Source organism: Esox lucius, chromosome 19 (genome assembly GCF_011004845.1).
Source record: "Esox lucius isolate fEsoLuc1 chromosome 19, fEsoLuc1.pri, whole genome shotgun sequence".
Lineage (NCBI taxonomy): Eukaryota > Metazoa > Chordata > Actinopteri > Esociformes > Esocidae > Esox > Esox lucius.
In genome coordinates this window covers 35250052-35272500 of record NC_047587.1, presented here as the reverse complement: position 1 = coordinate 35272500, position 22449 = coordinate 35250052, and the positions used below count along the sequence as shown (strand labels likewise).

Genomic DNA, 22449 nt, shown 5'->3' with positions numbered 1-22449 from the left:
TCAATTGTTCTCCCTTTTCATTTCTCTCTCTACCACACACACACATTTGCATATACAGGAAGTGGCATCATAGCAGGTGAGACTGCTTAGACAACTGGTTCACTGTCATCACGCATGATCCTCAAAACACACACACACAAACACACAAACACACAAACACACAAACACACACACACACACACACACACACACACACACACACACACACACAAACACACACAGACTCACACACACACACAGACTCACTCACACACAGACTCACTCACACACAGACTCACTCACACACAGACTCACTCACACACACACACACACAGACAGACAGACTCACACACACAGACACACACACATATATGCACACATTATTCCGCTATGACTGTTAACACCACTGACCCTGATACTACACAAGAACAGTGCCTCTCATTGGCTGAAATATCCTCCTCCATGATATCCTCTTCCACTGTTGTCGTGGAAACAGCAGAGAAGGGGACAGAAATGAAAGACTTGTGATTCAAAGACAGAGTGACAGAAGAAGATGGAGTGAGCAAAAGAGAGAGAGCGAAAGAGAGATCGCTGACAGGGGCTTTTTTCTTCTTCCTTAAGAAGGATAGGTGGTAGCCTAATCAAAAAGCCTGAAATAGAAAATACCCAGCTTACACTGTGTGTGGATTAGTGGGTGTACATGCACACGTGTGTGTGTGCATACATTTGTGTGACACATTTAGGATCTTCAGTACATTAGGGCAGAGTGAACCTCTGAATGACTCATGGAAAGTCTAATCTTACTATCCTATTGGAGATTTGCCGAAGTAGGAAGCATCTTATAGCCCAGGCACACTGTCTCTGTCTGTCAGGAAGATTATCACTGTGACACATTTGGGCCAGGGACCTAAGCCTCTCGGTGTGTGTTTGTGTGAGTGTGTGTGTGTGTATGTGTGTGTGTGTGTGTAAGCCGCTGCCTCTTCGCAGCACTGCGGACCCATGCAGGTTATTAAGCCTCTGCCAGCCAATACACACAGAAAGCCTTCATTCCAACTCCGACGGGACTTAGCAGCTAATTTGACAAGCTATTAAGTATGGTAAATAAGAGCGGTGCATTTGACAGGCAGGTATTCATGGTGCAACTTAAGCTTAAACCTCCATTTCAAAGGGCTTGGGAGGCGGGCTCTGACGGCTGGTCTCGCAAACATCACAGGCATGCACAATTGCTTCCTTCCTTCAAACGTTCTTTTTATATTAATTCCATGCTCACTGAGTTTCTTTTATAGTGACCAAAGTTGATGTGGGGGAACTTTGGGAAGAATGTGTGCTTGCAGAGCAAATAAAAAATGCTAAAGATGTCATGTAAATGTATGATGGCATATTTCCCCCCCCATTTCCCAATCACTGTCCTTCCTGAGGTTTTCAACCACAGCTCCCCTGGTCTGTAGTTGAATCAGTGCGTGAAATTCTAAATTCACAGACGTTCTATGGACGTGGGATGAGGAACATACATCGTTCTGAAAACAACATCGACCTCATTCCACACCGAGTTCATGAGATGCATAACGTGACTTCTTTAGTTTCACTACTGAACCAACACACACCTGTGTGGAACGAACTGAGCTGACAGACTGATGCCGGGAATTAACTAACGACACCTGCTGCCCAAACAGAGGCATGGCACACCACTCCGCTCAACTGCAGAGGTCTACAGGGAGATGTCTGCCGACTGACTGCGGTCGCGTTGTCATGTGCACACAGGATTTACTGCGAAGCTTGGTGGCAGTTACGTACCAAAACACGTTAGGTCGTGGAACCTTGGCGCTTACCGGTGAGCAGCGAGACTCGGTGGAAGGTGCCCTCCAGCTTGCCCAGTAGGATGTGGACGAAGCCGTCTTTGGACAGTTGCCCCGCCTCTTTGGAACTCTGGTCGTACACCACCACTTCCTGTTTCCTGCCCATCTCCACCTGCGGAGGAACAAATGGTCAGAGGGAGGCTGACGACGGACAGCCGGTGTCAGTTCATGTATAGCAGACGGGGAGGCGTGCATCCAAGCCACGATGAATGTCATTTCAATGAAGTCCCCATCACTGGAACGGCATAACCAGGTTTTACACAGTCGGGACAGAGACCAAGACATTTCAACAGACGTTTCATCGATACCCAATGAGCCAAAAGACGTCGAAAAGGCGTCTTTCTGGTTATTTCACTCAGTGGGTAGCCATATATCATTGATGTGGTAAGAAATAACCGTAATACACCTATTCGATCATGTCGATTCAACAGAAAAGCAAGCGCCAGAACGCCTGCGAATGGACTGCGTAAAGTCCATCCAGTGTATCGCCACGCTGCATTTGCTTCGTCACAATGTATTGGGACGAGATGAGGAGATGGGAGCGTGCGCCCGTTCTCCTCCGTGCGCTGGCGCGCGTCACGCCAGCGGTGCTCCTTCTCCGTGTTGTCAGGCAGGTTTCGGTCACATGACCGGCAGCCAGCATCTAGCCCACTGCAGCTCTGAATCACCGCTGGACACAGCCCACACAGAGCAGGGGCAGGAGAGGAGACCAGGGAGGAGTGGAGGAGGAAAATGGAGGAGAGCAGGGAGAGAGGGGGAACAAAGGAGGAGGGAAGAAGGGGGGGGTGAGAAAAGGGAGAAAAGCAGGATGAATAAAAGGTTGTTTAAAAAAAAAAAGAATGAATGCGTTCCCACCCTCTATGTTTTAGACGGCATAAAAGCTGCACTACAGCCACTGGGGAGAAGTGCATTTCCTACAAGAACACTTGACCCCCGGCACCCCCTCCCCCGTCCTGTTGAGCTCCAGAGCAACGTGCAGCGAGCAGTGTGGTGGAGTGTTGCGGGCAAAGCGCATGAGTTTATGCGTTGGAGAGTTTATTAGAGGAGAGTGCAACACCATCCGTTTGTATGCGTGTCCGTGTGTTTCGTGGTTTTTCTGTGTGTGTGTGTGTGTGTTGGTCTCAGTGCTTGTTTGTCATGGTGTGTTCGTGCTTAGCGTTCTCCAGTGGAAGGTGACTGGGGCAGGTCAAGGGCAGACAGACTCATAGCTTGCTGCTGGGTAAAGACGAACTGAACAATATGTAAATACACACACACACACCGAATAGCTGCAGCTCTGAGTAGATTATGTCATGTTCTCCCTCTCTGCCTGTCGGCCTCTGTGTCTGTCTGTATGCAGGTCTGTTTGCCTGGATTTCCTTCTAAAAGGTTTTAACATGTATTTCAACAGTGAGTCATCGGTTTCACTTTAAGGAAGGACCCCTGTGACATGCCTATAGCACCTGTATTGCGGGTCTGTTGCTGGTCTTATTCAGTGTGTTTAGTGACTAATGGGAACAGGCAACATCTCCACCTGATCTGTGTTTAAACAAAACTGGATCAGCAGTCATGAGGACACCGTGTCCAATCACAGCCTGACACCAGAGCAGGGCTATGTTCCTCAGTAAACACAGCACCGTCCGGAAGGTTTTAAGTCCAAACCTGTTCCTGGAGAACTACCCAGGTTTGGTTAAAACCTACAGGAGGTGAGCTCTCCAGGAACAGGGCTGGTTAAAACCTACAGGAGGTTAATTCTCCAGGAACAGGGTTGGTTAAAACATACAGGAGGTTAATTCTCCAGGAACAGGGTTGGTTAAAACCTACAGGAGGTTAATTCTCCAGGAACAGGGTTGGTTAAAACCTACAGGAGGTTAATTCTCCAGGAACAGGGTTGGTTAAAACCTACAGGAGGTTAATTCTCCAGGAACAGGGTTGGTTAAAACCTACAGGAGGTTAATTCTCCAGGAACAGGGCTGCTTGAAACCAACAGGAGTTAAGCTCTCCAGGAACAGGGTTGGTTAAAACCTACAGGAGTGTAGTTCTCCAGGAACAGGACTGGAGAGTACTGTACTTGAACATGCTGTATATGTGAGTGTGATTTAGAGGTCAACCGTGTCTCCACCTTAACAGCCATCGCTCCTCTGACTTCTTTCTGTCGTGACCCCCCCCCCACCTCCCCACACCCCTGAACAGGGTGTTCCACCCTAATGGGATCTGAGCTAAAGCCAGAGGGTGACATCACCAACTGAGGATTAGAGAACGGCTTCTCACTGTGACCAACAGGCATGCACGCACACACTAACGCGCACACAGACACACAAACCCTTAAGCAAAGACAAACACGCCCACACATGTACACACACAAGCCAAAACACACATCTACACCGACATACACACCATATTTGTCTGAGTGTGTATAGTTGGCGGTGACATGGTTTAATCTTCAGTCGGTGTCACCCGGACACTGTTTCCACTCCTAGGCAATCTGGTTCAACCGCTCAGGTAACTAAGGTTCACACAGGCTGGGGGAGGGAACCCGATCTCTAATCTTTCTTTTCATTTCACCTTAACATCACAATCCACGGCAAACACGGAAACAATAACAATGATGGTTGCCCATCCTGTTCGCCGTCAAAAGTTGAGGGATGGGCTGGAAGCCACAGAGATATGGATGAAAGCCCTGGCAAAGGTCCGGAGATTTCAAACGAAATGCAACTGCTAATTGGAGGCTGTGAAGAGGAAATCAGTTTAGTTTAACCCCAATTAAATAAATATGCTAGTTTTACTGAAATGTGCATATCTTTTTTCACTCAGCGTTTGCCCTCACCCGTCAACAAAGTGAACTGTGATTATGTTTCACAATCTGCACCTCTAGATGTTTTACAGAACCAGGGTTGGTGAGGGTGCCCCGTTGTGATATGCACTGATTGAGCCTGATCCATCTTTCATTATCAGCTCTGTGAAAAGACAGAATGAAAGAGAGAGAAATAAAAGGAGAGGGAGGGAGAGAAATAAAGGGAGAGGGAGGGGGAGAAATAAAGGGAGAGGGAGGGGGGAGAAATAAAGGGAGAGGGAGGGGGGAGAAATAAAGGGAGAGGGAGGGGGGAGAAATAAAGGGAGAGGGAGGGGGGAGAAATAAAGGGAGAAGGAGGGGGGAGAAATAAAGGGAGAGGGAGGGGGGAGAAATAAAGGGAGAGGGAGGGGGGAGAAATAAAGGGAGAGGGAGGGGGGGAGAAATAAAGGGAGAGGGAGGGGGGAGAAATAAAGGGAGAGGGAGGGGGGAGAAATAAAGGGAGAAGGAGGGGGGAGAAATAAAGGGAGAAGGAGGGGGGAGAAATAAAGGGAGAGGGAGGGGGGAGATATAAAGGGAGAGGGAGGGAGAGAAATAAAGGGAGAGGGAGGGAGAGAAACACTGCAGAGAAAGTATCCGCATTCTTACTAAACTATTGGAGGTCAATGACCTCTGGAGTGGCACACTGCAGCACAGAAACAGAATCCTCCCCTTTCACCAACCTGCAGCACTAACCCCCTGCTGTTTCTACCACTAACACTGCAGGTGTTACATAGGTACAAGAGAGGCAGGTGGAGGGAGATAGGGAGGGAGGGGGAGGGAGGGGGAGGGAGGGGGAGAGAGAGTAAAAAGAATCGCTGGAGTGGGGAAAACAAACAGCAGCTCAGTAAAAGACAGAGCAATAAAGAACAATGGGCTCCCAACAGAACAGAATAGGCTGGCTTAGCAAGTCCCCTCTTCCCTTCTCCGCAGAGAAAAAAGGAAGGGAGAGATAGGAGGGGGAGAGAAGGATACAAAGTGGAGGGTACCCTGACATTGCTAATGAAAGGTGTGCTAATAGAAAAGTACAGAATCTCTCAGTGTTCCCAGTGTGACTTGGATTGGTCTGTGACTGGCCGGTGACTGGTCCATTTCTGGTCTATAACTTGTCTGTGTCAGTGACTGGGATTGGTTTATGACTGGTATGTGACTGGGATTGGTCTGTGACTGGTCTGGTTTGTCTGTTTCTGGTCTGTAACTTCCCCAGTGACTAGGAAACCACTCAGATCAAGTTTAATCAATAAGACTGTATATGCATCAACAATGGCACGAGGCAGTAGGGGAAATGTCCTGCAGTCAGATCTTAAAACGTTCCAGGTCAATGGTTCCAACCGCAGAAGCCTGCAGAGAGCTGTTGCAATGAGGCAAGGCCAACTGGACATGACAAAATTAGGAGGGGGGAAAAGTTGGTAAACATTTTCATGACTTTACAAGTGAAAGGTTTAAACAAACTTAAATGGGAAAGTGTGTCCAAACTTTGTACATATAAAAAAAAGAGGAAAGATGTATTCTGGGACTTATGCATATAAAATATATAAAAGTTTTATAATGACTTATTAAACCATCTATAGGGATCCGTTTTTTTGTTTCACCAGCGCTACTACAACCAAAAGTGTTTTCCCTCTGTGACTGTTCTGTAACTGACATGTGACTGACTGGTCTGTGACTGTTCTGTAACTGACATGTGACTGACTGGTCTGTGACTGTTCTGTAATTGACATGTGACTGACTGGTCTGTGACTGTTCTGTAACTGACATGTGACTGACTGGTCTGTGACTGTTCTGTAACTGACCTGTGACTGACTGGTCTGTGACTGTTCTGTAACTGACCTGTGACTCACTGGTCTGTGACTGTTCTGTAACTGACCTGTGACCCACTGGTCTGTGACTGTTCTATAACTGACATGTGACTGACTGGTCTGTGACTGTTCTATAACTGACATGTGACTGACTGGTCTGTGACTGTTCTGTAACTGACCTGTGACTCACTGGTCTGTGACTGTTCTGTAACTGACCTGTGACTCACTGGTCTGTGACTGTTCTATAACTGACATGTGACTGACTGGTCTGTGACTGTTCTATAACTGACATGTGACTGACTGGTTTGTGACTGTTCTGTAACTGACATGTGACTGACTGGTCTGTGACTGTTCTGTAATTGACATGTGACTCACTGGTCTGTGACTCTTCTGTAACTGACATGTGACTGACTGGTCTGTGACTGTTCTGTAACTGACCTGTGACTGACTGGTCTGTGACTGTTCTGTAACTGACCTGTGACTCACTGGTCTGTGACTGTTCTGTAACTGACCTGTGACTGACTGGTCTGTGACTGTTCTGTAACTGACCTGTGACTCACTGGTCTGTGACTGTTCTATAACTGACATGTGACTGACTGGTCTGTGACTGTTCTATAACTGACATGTGACTGACTGGTCTGTGACTGTTCTGTAACTGACCTGTGACTGACTGGTCTGTGACTGTTCTATAACTGACATGTGACTGACTGGTCTATGTCTGGCCTGTGACTGTCATTGGTCTGTCTGGTCAGTGACTGTCACTGGTCTGTGCTTGGTCTGAGCCTTTTCTGTGACTGGCTTCTGTCTGTGACAGGATTGTCTGTGACTGGTCTGTTCAGTGACTGTCACAGGTCTGTGGCTATCTCTGGTCTGTGATTGGTATTTGAGTGTAACTAGACTTTGACTTGGATTGGTCTGTGACTGGCATGTGTCTGTGACTGGTCTGTGACTGCTCTTTATTAGGTCAGTTTTTGTAACTGGTCAGTGTCTGTGTTTGGTCGGCAACTGTCACTGTGTTTTGTCTGTGTCTGTAACTGGTCTATGAGTGGGATTGGTCTGTGACTCAGTCTGTGACTGGGAAACCACTCAGTTAAAGTTTAGTCAATAAGACTGTATATGCATCAACAATAGCACAAGGCAGTAGGGGAAATGTCCTGCAGTGAGAACTTAAAACGTTCCAGGTCAAGGGTTTCAACTGTTACCGCAGAGGCCTGCGCGGACACACGCACGCGCGCACGCGTTCATTGGTCACAAGGACAAAGAGCTTTGAGAGTGTGTTGGTGCTACTGACAGACACGAAACCACGCCGGGGTCAGGAGTTCACACAACTGGTCCAGACAGATTAACAGTTCTCATCCATCCATGTAACTGCCATCTGATGGTTGAAGGTGGGGGAAGCTCGGAAACACAAGTGATGCAATCAGTCCCGTCCCCAAAGACAGTCAATGCCCGCGTGACGTCACCGACCGGCACCGACAGCAGCCACCGAGCGTGAATGTGTCTGCATGTCGGGGCAAATCATTTCCTAAGAGGTGTTTTAACAGATCGGGTGACCAGCTGATGACCGTGGGAACCCCGCGGGAGCATTAAGGAGGGACTTTCCTCCCGCTTCTCAACCGTAGCCTTGCGCCCACAGACCCTGTCTCTGGCTTACTTGAGCCAAAGCATACACACCTGTTGAATTAAAAAAAGGCTACGGTGTCTTGAGTTTGAAGAGGTCAAGGGTTAATGGGACCAGCCATGTCACACCAGAATGGTCACGTTTAAACTAACAGTACAACACATCTCCTTCTCATTTCTTCTTCTTCTTCTTCTTCTTCTTCTCCTCCTCCCCCTCCCCCTCCACCTCTCTCCCTTCCCCACACCATATCGCTATGGCACATACACACACACACACACACACACACACACACACACACACACACACACACACACACACACACACACACACACACACACACACACACACACACACACACACACACACACACACACACACACACACACACACACACACACACACACACACACACGCACACAATAAATATATTTTTTTTGGGGGGGGGGGTGTTATTCTGGCTGCGGAGTGAACGTTCAGTGTTCCTCACTGTATATTAACCAGGGCTTATTAGTATAAACACAGATACGCTTTAGTCAGATCAAGTGGGAACACACAGTTCACAACATCAACACTAATGACATCACTTACCGTACAGAGAACGGGAACACTAAACAACATGGTCAAAGACTAAAACATCGGCCTTAAAGGGGCATTCTACAACGGCGACATCCATTTCTAGAGTTCTAAATAAAGGATTTATATTCACCGTAGAATGGAACTGTTGCATTTAATGAGTCAAGAGCCAAGTTCAACGGTCAAACTACATCTGGACCCAAAATGAAAACACTGGAAATGTAAACCCAAAGATGCTTGAAACTATGATTGTGATATATTGGATGGTCGCTGCTTGCATCGACAGTTCTGTTAGTTTATTTATAATGGGATTACATTTCTCCAGGCCCATCGCTCAGCATTTTACCAAAACAGAGGCGGGATCTGGCTTTGTTATTTGTTCAACCGCTAAAGGCCTCTTTAAAAGCAAGTTATGACAACAGCCTATGCAGTGGAGTCATCTAAATCCCCAAACACCTTGGTTTTCCCGTTACTGTCAACACGTAAAGCTGGTGACGCAGTGGCTTTATTACAGTAACGCTAACTAAAACAGAACAGGATACAACCCTATAAATAATGTATACTAATACACTGATCTGAGTGGAAAAAGGAATTACATTCCTTAGGTTTAGTTAGCAGAATGACCTGAAAATAACAGAAATGGGTCATGATGAAAATATAAATGGGAAAAAGACACCTTGGCCCTATGTAAACAAACACTCTAGTAATGACGATTCTGATAGCTAATTCATTGAGGAATTTACATGGGGATGTGAGGTTAGATACTTTTACTTTCAGTCACTACTGCCAACAGCAAATGTAAATAACAAACATGGCAGTATATGATACGGCCAGCATATTCTAGAATAATCTAGTTGAATGGCGTTAGAGATGAATCGGAGGTGGACAGTGTATCTGTCTCCTCTGGGTCCTATAAGGAGGGATTGCACTTCATTAAGTCGTTACCCTGGATTCCAAGCAGCTGGTGGACATGGAAGGCACTGGTTGGTGGCATATGGTGCACCTTCAGTCAGGGACGAAGATCCTCATATAGTGAACAGCTTAAGGCTGCTAGAACTAGGCCAGAAAGCACCAAACACTTTAGAAGGCTACCAAACGACACTCACTCAGTAAATGTTCGGGACTTTTGAGAAATGTGAGACTTGTTCTATTGTCAACCCGCATCTAAACTACAATTCACCTCAGGGGTCTGATGTGCATTGCTATATACCACGGCCATGGGTTTTGAAGCAGGTTGCATTGTGTGCAAACATAGCCATTAGCCATGGTATATTGGCCATTTACCACACCCCCCATGCCTCATTGCTAAAATATACAGCAGTGAATTACCGCTGTGCTACATTAAAGAACAGGGGAGCATGAGGACTTCTCTTAGCGCAGGCTTGAGAGGAGCTGACCAACCTCTGGGCCATCTGGCTCACTCCAGCACAGCATCCAGCAGCGTGGAGCAACGTGGAGGGATTAGCATCTCTTAAGCCAGGAAACAAACCGGCCTGTCCACTCCGCTAACTGTGTTTAACTGGTCTAGTTTCTCTGGAACTTGCGCCAGCGCACGGTTGGTCTGCAAAGAGGCGGGTGGGAAGGATAAAGGGGGACACCATTTGGATTCCAGTCCCACACAAGGAGTTCGCTTGACCTAACTCTGGGACGATGAGATCTGAAAAGGACACGGACAGAGCCCTGGGGGACGCCCGCCGTTATCACTCAATAGGATGCAGGCGGGAGGATGCCTGATCGCCCATGAATACCCCCCCGTCTCCCTCTTTTCCTCTCTCTCTCTCTCTCTCTCTCTCTCTCTCTCTCTCTCTCTTCCTACATTCACTCCCACAAAGACCCACAATGGTTCCCTTTTGCCTCCTTTGCTGGCTGAGAGACAGGCTTGCTGAGGCAGCCCTCGGCGAAGCTAGAATCTCTGCGGGGGTGGAGTGTGGGGGGTGTTTGTGTGTGTGTGGGGGTGTGTGTGTGCGCGTGTGTGTGTGTGGGGGGGGGGGGGCATTTACAAAGCGCAGCCGGTCAGCACGTGCCCAGCCCGCTGCCTGCCAGTGGCCACACAAAGGGGAATGATGTCATGCTTAGCCAATAACAAAGGAGGCTTGGGCTGCGTGGCCCCTCCCCCTCGCCCGGCTGGTTCCAGCTTTATCCAGCCTAGCATTAATCGGCAGCATTATCCTCCTTACTGGGGGGGGCGGGTAGATAGCCAGCCACAGGGAAATACCAGAAAGGAAAAGAAAACAGAGGGGTTGATAGACAATGATGGTTACTGAGGTTACTGGTTCAAATCCCAGTGCAGAGCTTACAATGGGCGGTAGGTTATTCCCTTGAGCAAGGTAGGTTATGCCCTGTCTGCTAAATTACTTGATTTTCTTTTAGTAAACAATTATTTTCTTTTAGTATTTACCTATATTCAATGCATTTCAAAAGGTCTAAATGGGAACAATTTCAAATGTCAACTTAATTTGTTTCTGAAGGGGCAATACGTAGGATGGTTAGAAAAAGAAAAAGACCTATGTTAGAAAAAGATCTATGTTATATAAGCAAATGCACATAAAATGAAATGCAGTAACAGTGGAATGTTAGTGTTTAACAACATTCAACTGAAATGATTTGAATGCAGAATTTCACACCTGACTCAAGGTCCTCCTGACTTCAGAGTCTGGAAAGTGGTCTAGATGTTGTCGGCAAGAGGTGTTTACAACGAAGGGACAGGCCACCGCTGGTTGGATATTCCCATTTAAAAATGTAATGAATCATAATCTCCGGTTTACTAAAGCACCACCCCACAAAACCAAAGTATCATTTTTACTTTCAAAATCACTGACCTCTCACGGGGGAGATGTTCCACAGTCAACAATGATCTGAGCCACTCCCATAATTATTATGTCCCCTTAAACTATAAATCAGGTTTTATAACATTAGAATTTGCTAAATGTAAGAATTTTGTATGTTAAGAATTTTGTAAAAACAAAGAATTTGCTAAAATACTATAATTTTCTTTAGTGAATACACTTAATTTATTCACTAAAATCTATGATACCAATTTGAAACTCGTTGTCGATGCAATTTCCCTAATTTCCGCAGGGAAAATACATTGTACACAGTGCCTCTTCAAGTGTACAGGGAAATATTTGCCCAATTAAGTTCAGTTGAAATGCATTGGATGATGCAGTACGTTCCTGTCACTGTCTCTCACTCCACAGGAGGACATTGGTTTCATGGCTCTTTTACATGCCTGTACATTGGACCAGAACGTTAATGGGTCTTTACTCCCTAATGGATCAGTTTACTTCCTGCTGGCCCAATGGGTTAGCCTGCACTGCCGGAGGGTTGTGGATTTGCACATTTTACTCTGTACTATACAATGCACTGTAAATAGTATAGTTATATAGTTTGGTATAGCTTTGTAAGAGGTTCTGGATTGAAGCTTGTGCTAAGTGACTCTCTTATCTCCCAACCAGGTCAAAGCCTCTAACCCAAACCCTACTGACATGGAAACATTAGCCATTGGTCTATTAAAAGAACAGCAGCACAACGACATCCTGCTCACTAAATAATTACTCTAATCAAACCTGGGCCAGAAATACTGGTTGTTAAGACTGAGAAGCGGCAGCCAAAGATGCATATTTGAATCTCAGAGACATACGAAGAAAAGGGGATGTTAAAAGAGAAGAAAGAATGCCAAATGCCTCCGGGCAGTTAAGGATGTCTTTCAATCCCAGGAAACTGTTAAATGAACTGAGACTCATTGCCAATAAAGCTTATTTTAATGAAGTTGACAGGAGGTGCGCTAAAGCGCTGTCACTTCCACACATATGGCACGGGTCAGACACCTCTAATCGTCACGGTTACATTTACAGGCCTTGTTGGAACGAGCCACTCTGGGTGATAAATCATTAATACAACCAGTTTGGGAAGGAAGGGGAAAATCAGAGACACACATCAATAATAGGTCAGGTATCCAGGGACCAGTTGGATCCTATCAGGAAGTACTGTACACGACTGGCTTTTCTAAGATGCCATTCAGAACGAGTGTGTTACACCTAAACAATTTCCCAGAAAGGAGCACTTCTTCCTTATACTGAGGCCATGTGTCATCGGGTTCCCACATGAGAACACAATCAGCTACGCGGCGTTTCTTGTTTGATTACGTTCAAAATAGGCCGGTTTAACGCCGTGGCTGGCCCGCTCCGGGAAGGACGGTGTTACGTCCATGAAACACATCTGAACGCATGCAAGCCACACATTCACGCAACGCGCCCACATGTCATGCAGACCTCGTCGTTTTCCCCGGGTGGACATCCTCCAGTTTCACACAGTGACTAAAAATAATGGAGTTATGTAGCAGGCCAGGGCCTGGCGATGGGGAAAGAAAGACATATTGGGAGCAGAAGTCATGGAAAACGGGAGGATCCTGTTTCAGGGCCACTGATAAGCAATAAACGGTCAGTGCAGTAAAACCTGCAGCCAAATTTAGCACCCAGAGACCCAGAGGGGAGCAGGCGGGAGCAGGCTGCCTGCAGAGACACTACCCACACCAGGACAAGGAACAGATAAATCCATTCCATACAGATGCCATACCTTAATGCCTGCATGACAGGACAAGTGATTTCCCTAGTCACATATCGGATTTGATTCCACCTACAAATTAATATGGACCATTTAGATTGTGATAAACTGCCTGATTTAATATTATAATAATAAATATATATACACATGTATTTTAATAAACATAATAAATTATTTCTTGGTTTATCATCCAAGCTCTGGAAACAACCATCCAAGATGTTTATTAATTACATCCACACAATTCTGAGCTGAGAAAGAGGCTCACATTAAGATGAGGCATCATGTAAAACAACAAAAGAGAACATTGTCCCAACGGTTCCACCTATGAACAAAGTGAGGAATTGAAAAAGCAGCGCCCATACTCGCTCACATTCACTCATATACTCACTCTAACCACTGACGCCTTGTCGTTCCTGACCTCTTGACCTACCTTGACCTTGCCGTTGGGCTGCAGTAGCTCGGTGACGGACACCTTGTCCTGCTGCAGTCGCCTCTTCACCAGCTTGGAGCAGCACACGTTGAGCGACCCCTGGACGTGGGACGCGTTGTACTCTGAGAAGGTCCGGCTGTCAATCACCAGCAGGCGCCCCGCCCCCCTCTGGATGAGCCCTGCCAGGCGCTTGACGTCCATGGCGCTCCGCCGGGTCGGCCCCTTCTCCCCCGCCATGACGTCCCGACGAGGGGTCGCAGCGAGGTCAGCGGGGCGGTCGAGAGGACGGATGGGGGAGGGTGGGAGCCGAGGAGGACGGGCGGATAAGCCGAGCGGAAGTGCTGACGGAAAGGGGGAGGTGGCTGAAAGGAGGTCAGTGGAGGAAAGCTGCCAATGCCTCTGGGTGAGGCCTGGTGACATCCATGGTGTCTGAGGAGAGAATGTGAGAAGAGACGGGGAGAAGGAGAGTCAGTAGAATCGCTTTATTTATGAACGGTTACTGGTCAAAATGTCAGGCTGTGGAAAGAGCCATCAGCATTTCCACACTGGCAAAACTAGAAGATTTCTCAACAGTAAAACAAGTGGCAACTAAGCTGCCTCCAACCTAATGGAGATGAAAACATAAAGGGAAATATCACTGGAAATTCAATAGAATTAATGGGGCATAGAAATACACCCACTAAATCCCCTGAAATCTATTTGGTTGGATGTAACTTGAAGGTTATTCAGCTATTCAAAACAAAACATGCTTGCACCTCCTTTTTCAGCAACGTAAAATGAGTGCATTCCTATCAAGATACCTAGGTGGGACAACAACAACACCAAATACTAGTAATAATAACCTTTTCATTAATTTCTGATGACTTTGAAGTTTACATTTAAAGAAAGTATTCAGAAAACAGCCCCAGCTTCAAATGAAAGTTTTTTTCCGTGACTGATTTGACACTAGTGGGGGATGAACTTATCGGGAGAAAAATGAACCAGGAATTACAGTTTCCCTTGGAAGAGTGAGGACATATCAAACATCAAGTTGAAAGAAAGTGAGATGGTTCTTTAAATTTGATGGAGTTTTTAAACAAACGGCAGGGTTAGGACAGAGATTTACAGTGTACTAAAAATATCCCCCTGAGAAGTCTGAGGCATTGACACCCCAGAAACGCAGAGGACCAAGCAGTCGACTGGCTTTTATGTTTCCATCATGCCGTTTTCTGTGTTTTTACATGCAGACTTTAACTCACCTCGCATATAAAAATAACCGAAGTACTAAACACGGATATAAAATGCTATTTTAAGACTTCACAAGGCCCCATGGATAATTCACTGGGCTTGATCTGTCCTGAGATCTGAGAAATCTATTATGAGAGATCACAACAATACAATAGACAGAGTATTTTTATACACAGACTAGCATGCTGGACTTAATCTGAATGTGTGTGTGTGTGTGTGTGTTTGTTGTGGCGGGTACACAGTCTCCTGTGTGACAGCTTGTGAAACAGAATACGGAGGGGCTGCAATACATTAAGCCAGGGGGGGATTCAAGAACAGGTCTGGGCACAGATGTGGGTGCGTGTGTCATAGAGACCCCTACATACCTCACCAACCATCTCTTTTAATTTACTGCATTAAATAACTTCCCTCCTTCCACCACCCCCAACGGTCAAACTGTCAGCTAACACACATGCACGCCGTTTCAGTCATTATTCTGTGATGGATTAACAATGTGTTGTATAAAACAACGGGACAGAACACGCGCACGCACGCACACGCCTCAGACACTTTCTGATAATCACTTCCTAGGGTAACAGGAAGGTTCAGTGCAGCCATGTTGTTTTATTTATCCTCTGCTACGCTGCGTCATCAAACATTCATGCCGCTTCTCCTCTCCCTTACCAGGGAGGTTTACAGTCCAGACGGAGGAGAAAGTGAGGCCGGTAGAACAAGCATCAGAGCGGTGGAGCAAGGGTTTCCCTCGAAAGAAACAGACAATACCACTCATCCAGGACTGGACCCAACACATAACAGACATTACCACTCATTCAAGACTGGACCCAATACATAAGAAACAGACATTACCACTCGTACAGAACTGGACCCAATACATAAGAAACAGACATTACCACTCGTACAGAACTGGACCCAATACATAAGAAACAGACATTACCACTCGTACAGAACTGGACCCAATACATAAGAAACAGACATTACCACTCGTACAAGACTGGACCCAATACATAAGAAACAGACATTACCACTCGTACAAGACTGGACCCAATACATAAGAAACAGACATTACCACTCGTACAAGACTGGACCCAATACATAAGAAACAGACATTACCACTCGTACAAGACTGGACCCAATACATAAGAAACAGACATTACCACTCGTACAAGACTGGACCCAATACATAAGAAACAGACATTACCACTATTACAGAACTGGACCCAATACATAAGAAACAGACATTACCACTCGTACAGAACTGGACCCAATACATAAGAAAGAATGTTGTGAAAGAATAAAAGAAAGAAAGCAAGGCTACAAGCGTGTAAGAAGTGGGAGAGGAAAACAGAGTATTTGTGAGAAAACAGGAAGGAATGTGTGAGAGCGGGGTGGGAGAGAAAGAAATAGTCTGCGTGATATAGACAGAGAAACAGGGGAAAACAAGAAACATTGTGTCCTGTTCAGCTGAGCGGTGGGGAATTGGTGGGCAACAGAGAGAAGGACAGAGTGCTCCGGTTAGCAGTCAGTCAGTCAGCAGTGGCCCTACTATGACATATCGCCCACGCACGTAAGGAGATGGGAAGGAGAGGTTGTTATTCTGCAAGGAGCTCGGCACAGCCTAGCAACACATCTAGCTCAAGGCTAGGGAGAAAGAGATCCATGGTGATGAAGCAGAGAGAACGAATGGAGATAGAAGAAAAGAGAGATGAGAGAGATATATTCAACAGAAACTAAAAGAGAAAGAAAATGACGACTTTCACTATGGGTCACAATAAGAGTATTTGGAAACTGTCAGTAGCACACAACATTCATAAGGGTAGCAAAGTCTCCCAGGATTTAGTCGTCAGTTCAATAAGAGTGCTATTTGCTTCCCTTATTTCTTTGACCAGCCATTCTCCAGCTTCGAACTGATAGAGGTGTCCATGTCTAGTGGCAGCTTGGCAATCTGCCCTCTGTTAGCACATCTTCAACGTGGAACAGTGCATCAATATATATCTCGTCCCCCACAAATGACGTGCCCCTGCCATGTGCCAAACTGGATCATTTTGCAAATGCTGGACCCAAATAAAGTTCCATCATTCACCCATATTTGGTCAAAATCGTGCCAGTGGTGTCTGACAGGCCGTGTGGGGAAACAAGAGTCAAATTACTGAGCATGTGTGCCAAAAGTCATCACTCTGAGTCAAACAGATTAACGTGCCAGTTACGGAGCCACCTTATCATTGATGCGAAAGTTCTTGCATACTTTGAGTCTTGACTGTATTAACAACATGCCTACCGCAGATAATAAAAATACAACCATTCTTAAATGATTGGTGCATTTATGTGCCAGACCACACCCTCTTAAAACGCATTTTGGTCAATAGCAGTCATTTCATTTTTAAGTACTAAAGTGAAAAAAATGTATTAAACGATCTTAGTCCATAGATGTAATACATCAAATCTTGTATACATGCTTAATTCAGGGTTAAAGTAGCATTTTAAGTTTTTAACACACAAAATAATTATTACGGCACACCTGTTAGGTTCTTTAGGAGAATGTGTTCCTTGTGAGGAGAGAGACCCATGTAGAACATTTCATGACTTTTGGCCAAAAAGGGGATGTGCATATTCTAGTGCCACAATCAGGCTAATGTGGCTTATTAGTGGAACTCCAATGTAACATTTGTGTGGAAAGGCACATCATCCAACCAAATTTCAAAATTCACCAGTGGTGTCTGAGGTGTGTTGTATGTACAGATAGAGATGACCAGCTGTCCTATAGCCCATTTCATCATGTTGGACAAATAGCCAACCTCTACAGAGGTATACCATTTATGCACCTGGGCATAACACAACAACACAGAAAGTAATATGAGCAGAAGACACTGAAGATATGTATTTGTTTTGTCTCTTTAAAGACAATTGCCTGTCATTTGCGTTCCATATCTTAAAATTACAGGCCACACAAGGACCTGCAACTCGGATGCATGTAAAGCCAACAACGCACAGTAGTTAAAAATATCCCCCCAAAAATCAAAAACACCATGTCAAGTATAGGCAGATATGGCTTCCTCACCTGAACTAGCAGCTACTGTAGCCTCATTGCACCAAGGACATAGGCATCCCTATGTCATCCTTGTGATGCCTTATGACACTGCCACAGGAAGTCTGCAATAGTCGAGCAGCTTTAGGCGGGCAGGGTAACAGACTGAGGCAGAATCCTCTTCTGTTCTGCTGCTGTAAACAACTCACACTGACGCTGCATGTGTATAATGGCGCCGGAGCTCGCTCGCTCACCCCCCCCCCCACCTCTCCCGTCCCATCCTCTTTCCCCCTCCCTCACTCTCTCTCGCCCCTGCCTCGCTCGTTCGCTCCCGTGATGGTGACATGGACGGGGCGTGCACGGATGTTAAGGTCACATCTGGAGCAGTGAGGAGAGCAGAGGTAGCAGTGTTGCATCACAGCTCACCTCTCATTCGCTTATGACTGTCTAGACTGAGAGGGAGGGAGGGAGGGAGGGAGGGCGGGCGCCTGGGAGGTAAGGATGGGGAGTAACCCGTTCCCATTATCAGCATCCCGGTCCATCCGATATTGCGGTTGTTTCTCCTCATTGGTCCTGACAACCTCATACACTCTCCAGCACAAATGTTCTACCCCATCGTGCATTTAGAAACAATATGATATTCGGTTTTGACTCCAAGATTTAGGATACACATTTTTAAAAGCAAATCAAAATATTCAACCTGCCCCCCCCCCCCCCCTCTGAGCTACAGGGGAGAAGAGGTGAGGAACCGAAGATTGAAACAGGCGGGACTGGTGTGAGTAGATTCCCACGTTGCCATGGAGACAGCCCATATTGGGAGACCAGGGGAGCGAGGAGAGGGAAGTGCGGTGTGGAGTAGGGTAGCTTTGACACCACTGACCAATTCCTACAGCACTGAAACAGGTTCATACACTTACCAAGAGTGGAACAAATCATTAACAGCACAACATGAAATAACTCTATACATTATATGTTAAGGAAACATCTTGGTGTTGGCCTTTATCTTCCTATCAGTAAGGACTGAGGCTGGGCAAAGGGGTAATCATATTTTTACTTTTAATTATTTTTTTTTTACACAGAACACATTGTGTTCTGCCATTATGGCATTGTGTCTGGTGATTTTCAACCAAAACACCAGGCCCTAAAAGTGACATAACCAAATGGAGCAAAAGCGAACACAAAGGGAACTACTTGAAAATAATGAGCTGACATCATCTAGGTTAACCATACACTCCCAATAACATCACCCACAGATCTTAAATAGAATGGAAATCAATGAAGGACAACAACCACTTCATCCCATTCCATCTTCAGAACAGCATTATCTTTGACAGATAATTGCTGGACAAAAGATGATAATCTGCTGATATGCAATAAATATGCAAACCCCTCAATCCAGATTCACCTAAAGGACAAATCTACCAAAACGTGGGTGCATCTCAACTCATTTCGGTCTTCTGCATATTGTCCTGGAAAACTATTGATATGGAGATCAGTGTTGAAAGTTGAGGAGGACAGGGAGCCAGTGTGAAGTACTGTGACATAGTTCACACCGGGCTCAACTTTGAAGACTAGTGCTTCCAGCTGTGATAATCGGTTCCACATGAACACCAGTGTTAGGTAACATCTGCAAATACTGTTTCCACACATTCATAACGTCAAAGTGTAAGTGAGATTAAGCCCAGGCACGACGAAGAAGCTTCATTAAACGAAAATGCCAGGGGGGGGATTTCTTTCTTGAATAGATTCATTACATTAAAAATTACATTTGTGGTACACCTACAATCTCAAGCTATAAGCTCACATTTCCTCAACCCAAACAGACTCTATTCTGACCATTGTGTGTGTGTGTGTGTGTGTGCGTACTAATCTACCATCCACCCCCATTCATGGGTCATCCCGGGTTACCCATACTGCCAGGATAAATCCAGGATACCCAGTGACAGACACACACTAACCCTATCTAAATCTCCAGCTGTTTTTACAGTCTCTTCTCAGGACCGCCACCCCACCTAATAGGCAGAAGAGGCAACCAGATTGTTTTCATCTGTCCACTTACTATTGACACCAAATAGTAGCAGAGCCACTGTGAAAACAAGGCCGATATGTTCTAGATATGTTCCTATATCTGGTTCAACACATGCTGCCAACAACTCATACTACATCTACTTAACATTAACATGATACAACAACACATAAATAGTATTCACTATTCACATTAGGATCCTGACGTGTCCCTGCATAGAACTGTTTTGAGTGGGAATATACAATATTATCTATCAGGTAATTTGGGCTATCCCTTGGCGATGACGGCGCAGTAGGTAGACTAGATGACCTTATTATTAATGGATCTACGTTTTATAGATATCTAGGCGATTGTCTGCATACATTTGAATCGTTAAACACAATCACAAAACGACAACTGAAGTATCGTATGAGGTGTTAAGACCTTACGTTATTACTGATAATTGGTTATTGAGAGTTACATAGCAAGTAGGCCAATAATCAAACATGTTAAGTCACGTCGAACTGTTTGTCTTTTTGAATACAATGAAAGCCACGGGTTGTTCTGGCCTATAGTGACAATCTCCTCAGCCCAATTTAAATTGAGATGGAGGCTAGAATAAAAACCGAGCCGTAACACAACGCACCACAACAAACCCAATGGAGAATAAATGTACTAAACGTAGAACAGATATGATTGCTAGAAAATTTATAGTTTTTACCTTGGAATTTGTTTAAATTGTTTGATAATGACAATACCATTTTACAGTCATTGGAGAAATTATACAGTGCGGTGAGATAGATTTACTGTTCTGTTGTGACGTGTGGATATCTGCATGCGAAATGACCACCATAAATCGTCCACATGATTAACGATACAAAAAGAAAAACAGAAACGTAACTGCATTCCACCTACCGTACAATGAAAAGAGAACATGCGAAGAGACGCTGTATTTGTGAATTTTTTTTAGAAATAAGACAAGGTTTAAATAGTTCCCATAATACGGGGCTGCGCACTGACAGACTAGCGGTAGTGGGACTAACCATGCCGCGCGCTACTGTGGCTAGCCAAGTAGCAACCTCCTGCTAACGTAATCGGCTAGGGGAGGAATTATTTGACAGGTAGCTGAATGATCACACACCGCACTCGGGGGTGGGGTGGGGGGGGACTAACACAGACACTCACCTCTGTCTCCCGCTGGATGATTAGCTAACCTTCATGCGTAAAGGAGCAGTGTGCCATGCCTGCTCGCTTCAAAGCGCTTTAACTTTGTTTACTTGTCAGGGTAATGGAACACTGCGACTGCTGAGTCGCTGCTGTCACAGAGCGCAAAGTTGACAACGCTAGAATATAGAAGCGGAACATTAGCTAAAACACTATTAATAATTGTCTTTCGCTTGCATATGGGGCATGCAGTGTGGCCACATTTGCAGATAAGCAATATGCTTTTACTAGGCATTATCGCAGAAAATAAAAGGTGCACTTTAGCACTAAAATGAACTAAGGATGAGGTCATGGTTCAGAAGGGAAAGGGAGAAAAAAATGTATGTTGACGTCACCTTCAGCCAATCGGAGCCTGTGGCTCAAGGGTTAGTTGACGTCAGCCTTCTGAGCCGTGGATTAAAGAGACACTGGTTTAAAGGAGAAGCGCAGGATTATTCAATGTTGTCGCGTGCACTGCAAAGGGCTGTCACGAGCTGAACCACCGCTGGAACAGAGGGGTGATGACATGCACGGTTGCTGAGAGGTTTATTCCCAAAACGATACATAACCTTTGTGCAACATGCACTTCATACGATCTGAATAGATTAGATTGGTATAAACGATATGTTGAAACCTAAAAGGGCAAGATGGAACTATTACTATATTACAAACACTTGTCAGATCTCAACTCCGATCTCCACAAGTTCGTATGATGTCGGGTTAACGGGTGAATTTGGCATTTGTGGCAGAAAGGCTATTTGTGCCTCCAAGATGTCTCATCTGTTTATCCATGCAAATAAAGCATGCGTTCCAACATGTGCAGTGAGGCCATCTCCTTGTCTCCAAATAGTAACTTCAGGTATAATTAAATGACTGATCCCTCCTGATGACCGGGTTGGAGTTGTGATCCCATACCATACGACTACATTAAAATGGTGGTTGCCTTCAATGGTGATGTCATGCTCGGATTAGTTGCCTCCCATTTAAATCCTCTAACCATCACTACGGGTCACCCGTGATTCTGTAGTGAAGATCTAAGAGGATTTGTTTGGTATAAGTAATGCAGTGACTCTTACACATAGCCTACCCTAGGGCAAGGTGGACCCTGGCAGGTTGCTTACACCTGTCAAACCTTCTTAGATCTCCACATGTGCATGAGGTGTCTGGTTTAGGGGTCCATTTGGGATAATGTTTAGGATATGTCTGGATAAAGTCTCTGTGATGTCTCTGCATGGCTAGAAAAACACTGAGTGAATGAAATATAAAATCTCTGACCACCATTTTGAATGCAAATATTGGATTTTTTTCCCGTTAACTTTGTAGCTAGTAAAATAAACACACGTTTTATGAGAGTCAGTAGGG

General features: G+C 45.5%; 1 protein-coding gene across 3 annotated transcripts in view; it reads right to left on the bottom strand.

The window, feature by feature from the left end:
* Nucleotides 1–21380, bottom strand: part of dusp8a (dual specificity phosphatase 8a) — a 52665-nt gene extending 31285 nt beyond the window's left edge. Inside the window, exons 1-3 of one of the 3 annotated variants that reach the window (XM_010866306.5) lie at nucleotides 21070–21380; nucleotides 13631–14059; nucleotides 1809–1947 (exon numbers count right to left, since the gene is read on the bottom strand). In XM_010866306.5, coding sequence (XP_010864608.2) covers nucleotides 1809–1947; nucleotides 13631–14050 — 559 coding nt within the window. In that variant the 5' untranslated portion in view covers nucleotides 14051–14059; nucleotides 21070–21380. Of the gene's footprint in view, nucleotides 1–1808; nucleotides 1948–13630; nucleotides 14060–17912; nucleotides 18061–20799; nucleotides 20955–21069 lie in introns of those variants that run through there. The other 2 variants (XM_010866305.5, XM_010866307.5) reach the window with 2 other exon arrangements.
* Between the last annotated feature and the right edge of the window lie 1069 nt (nucleotides 21381–22449).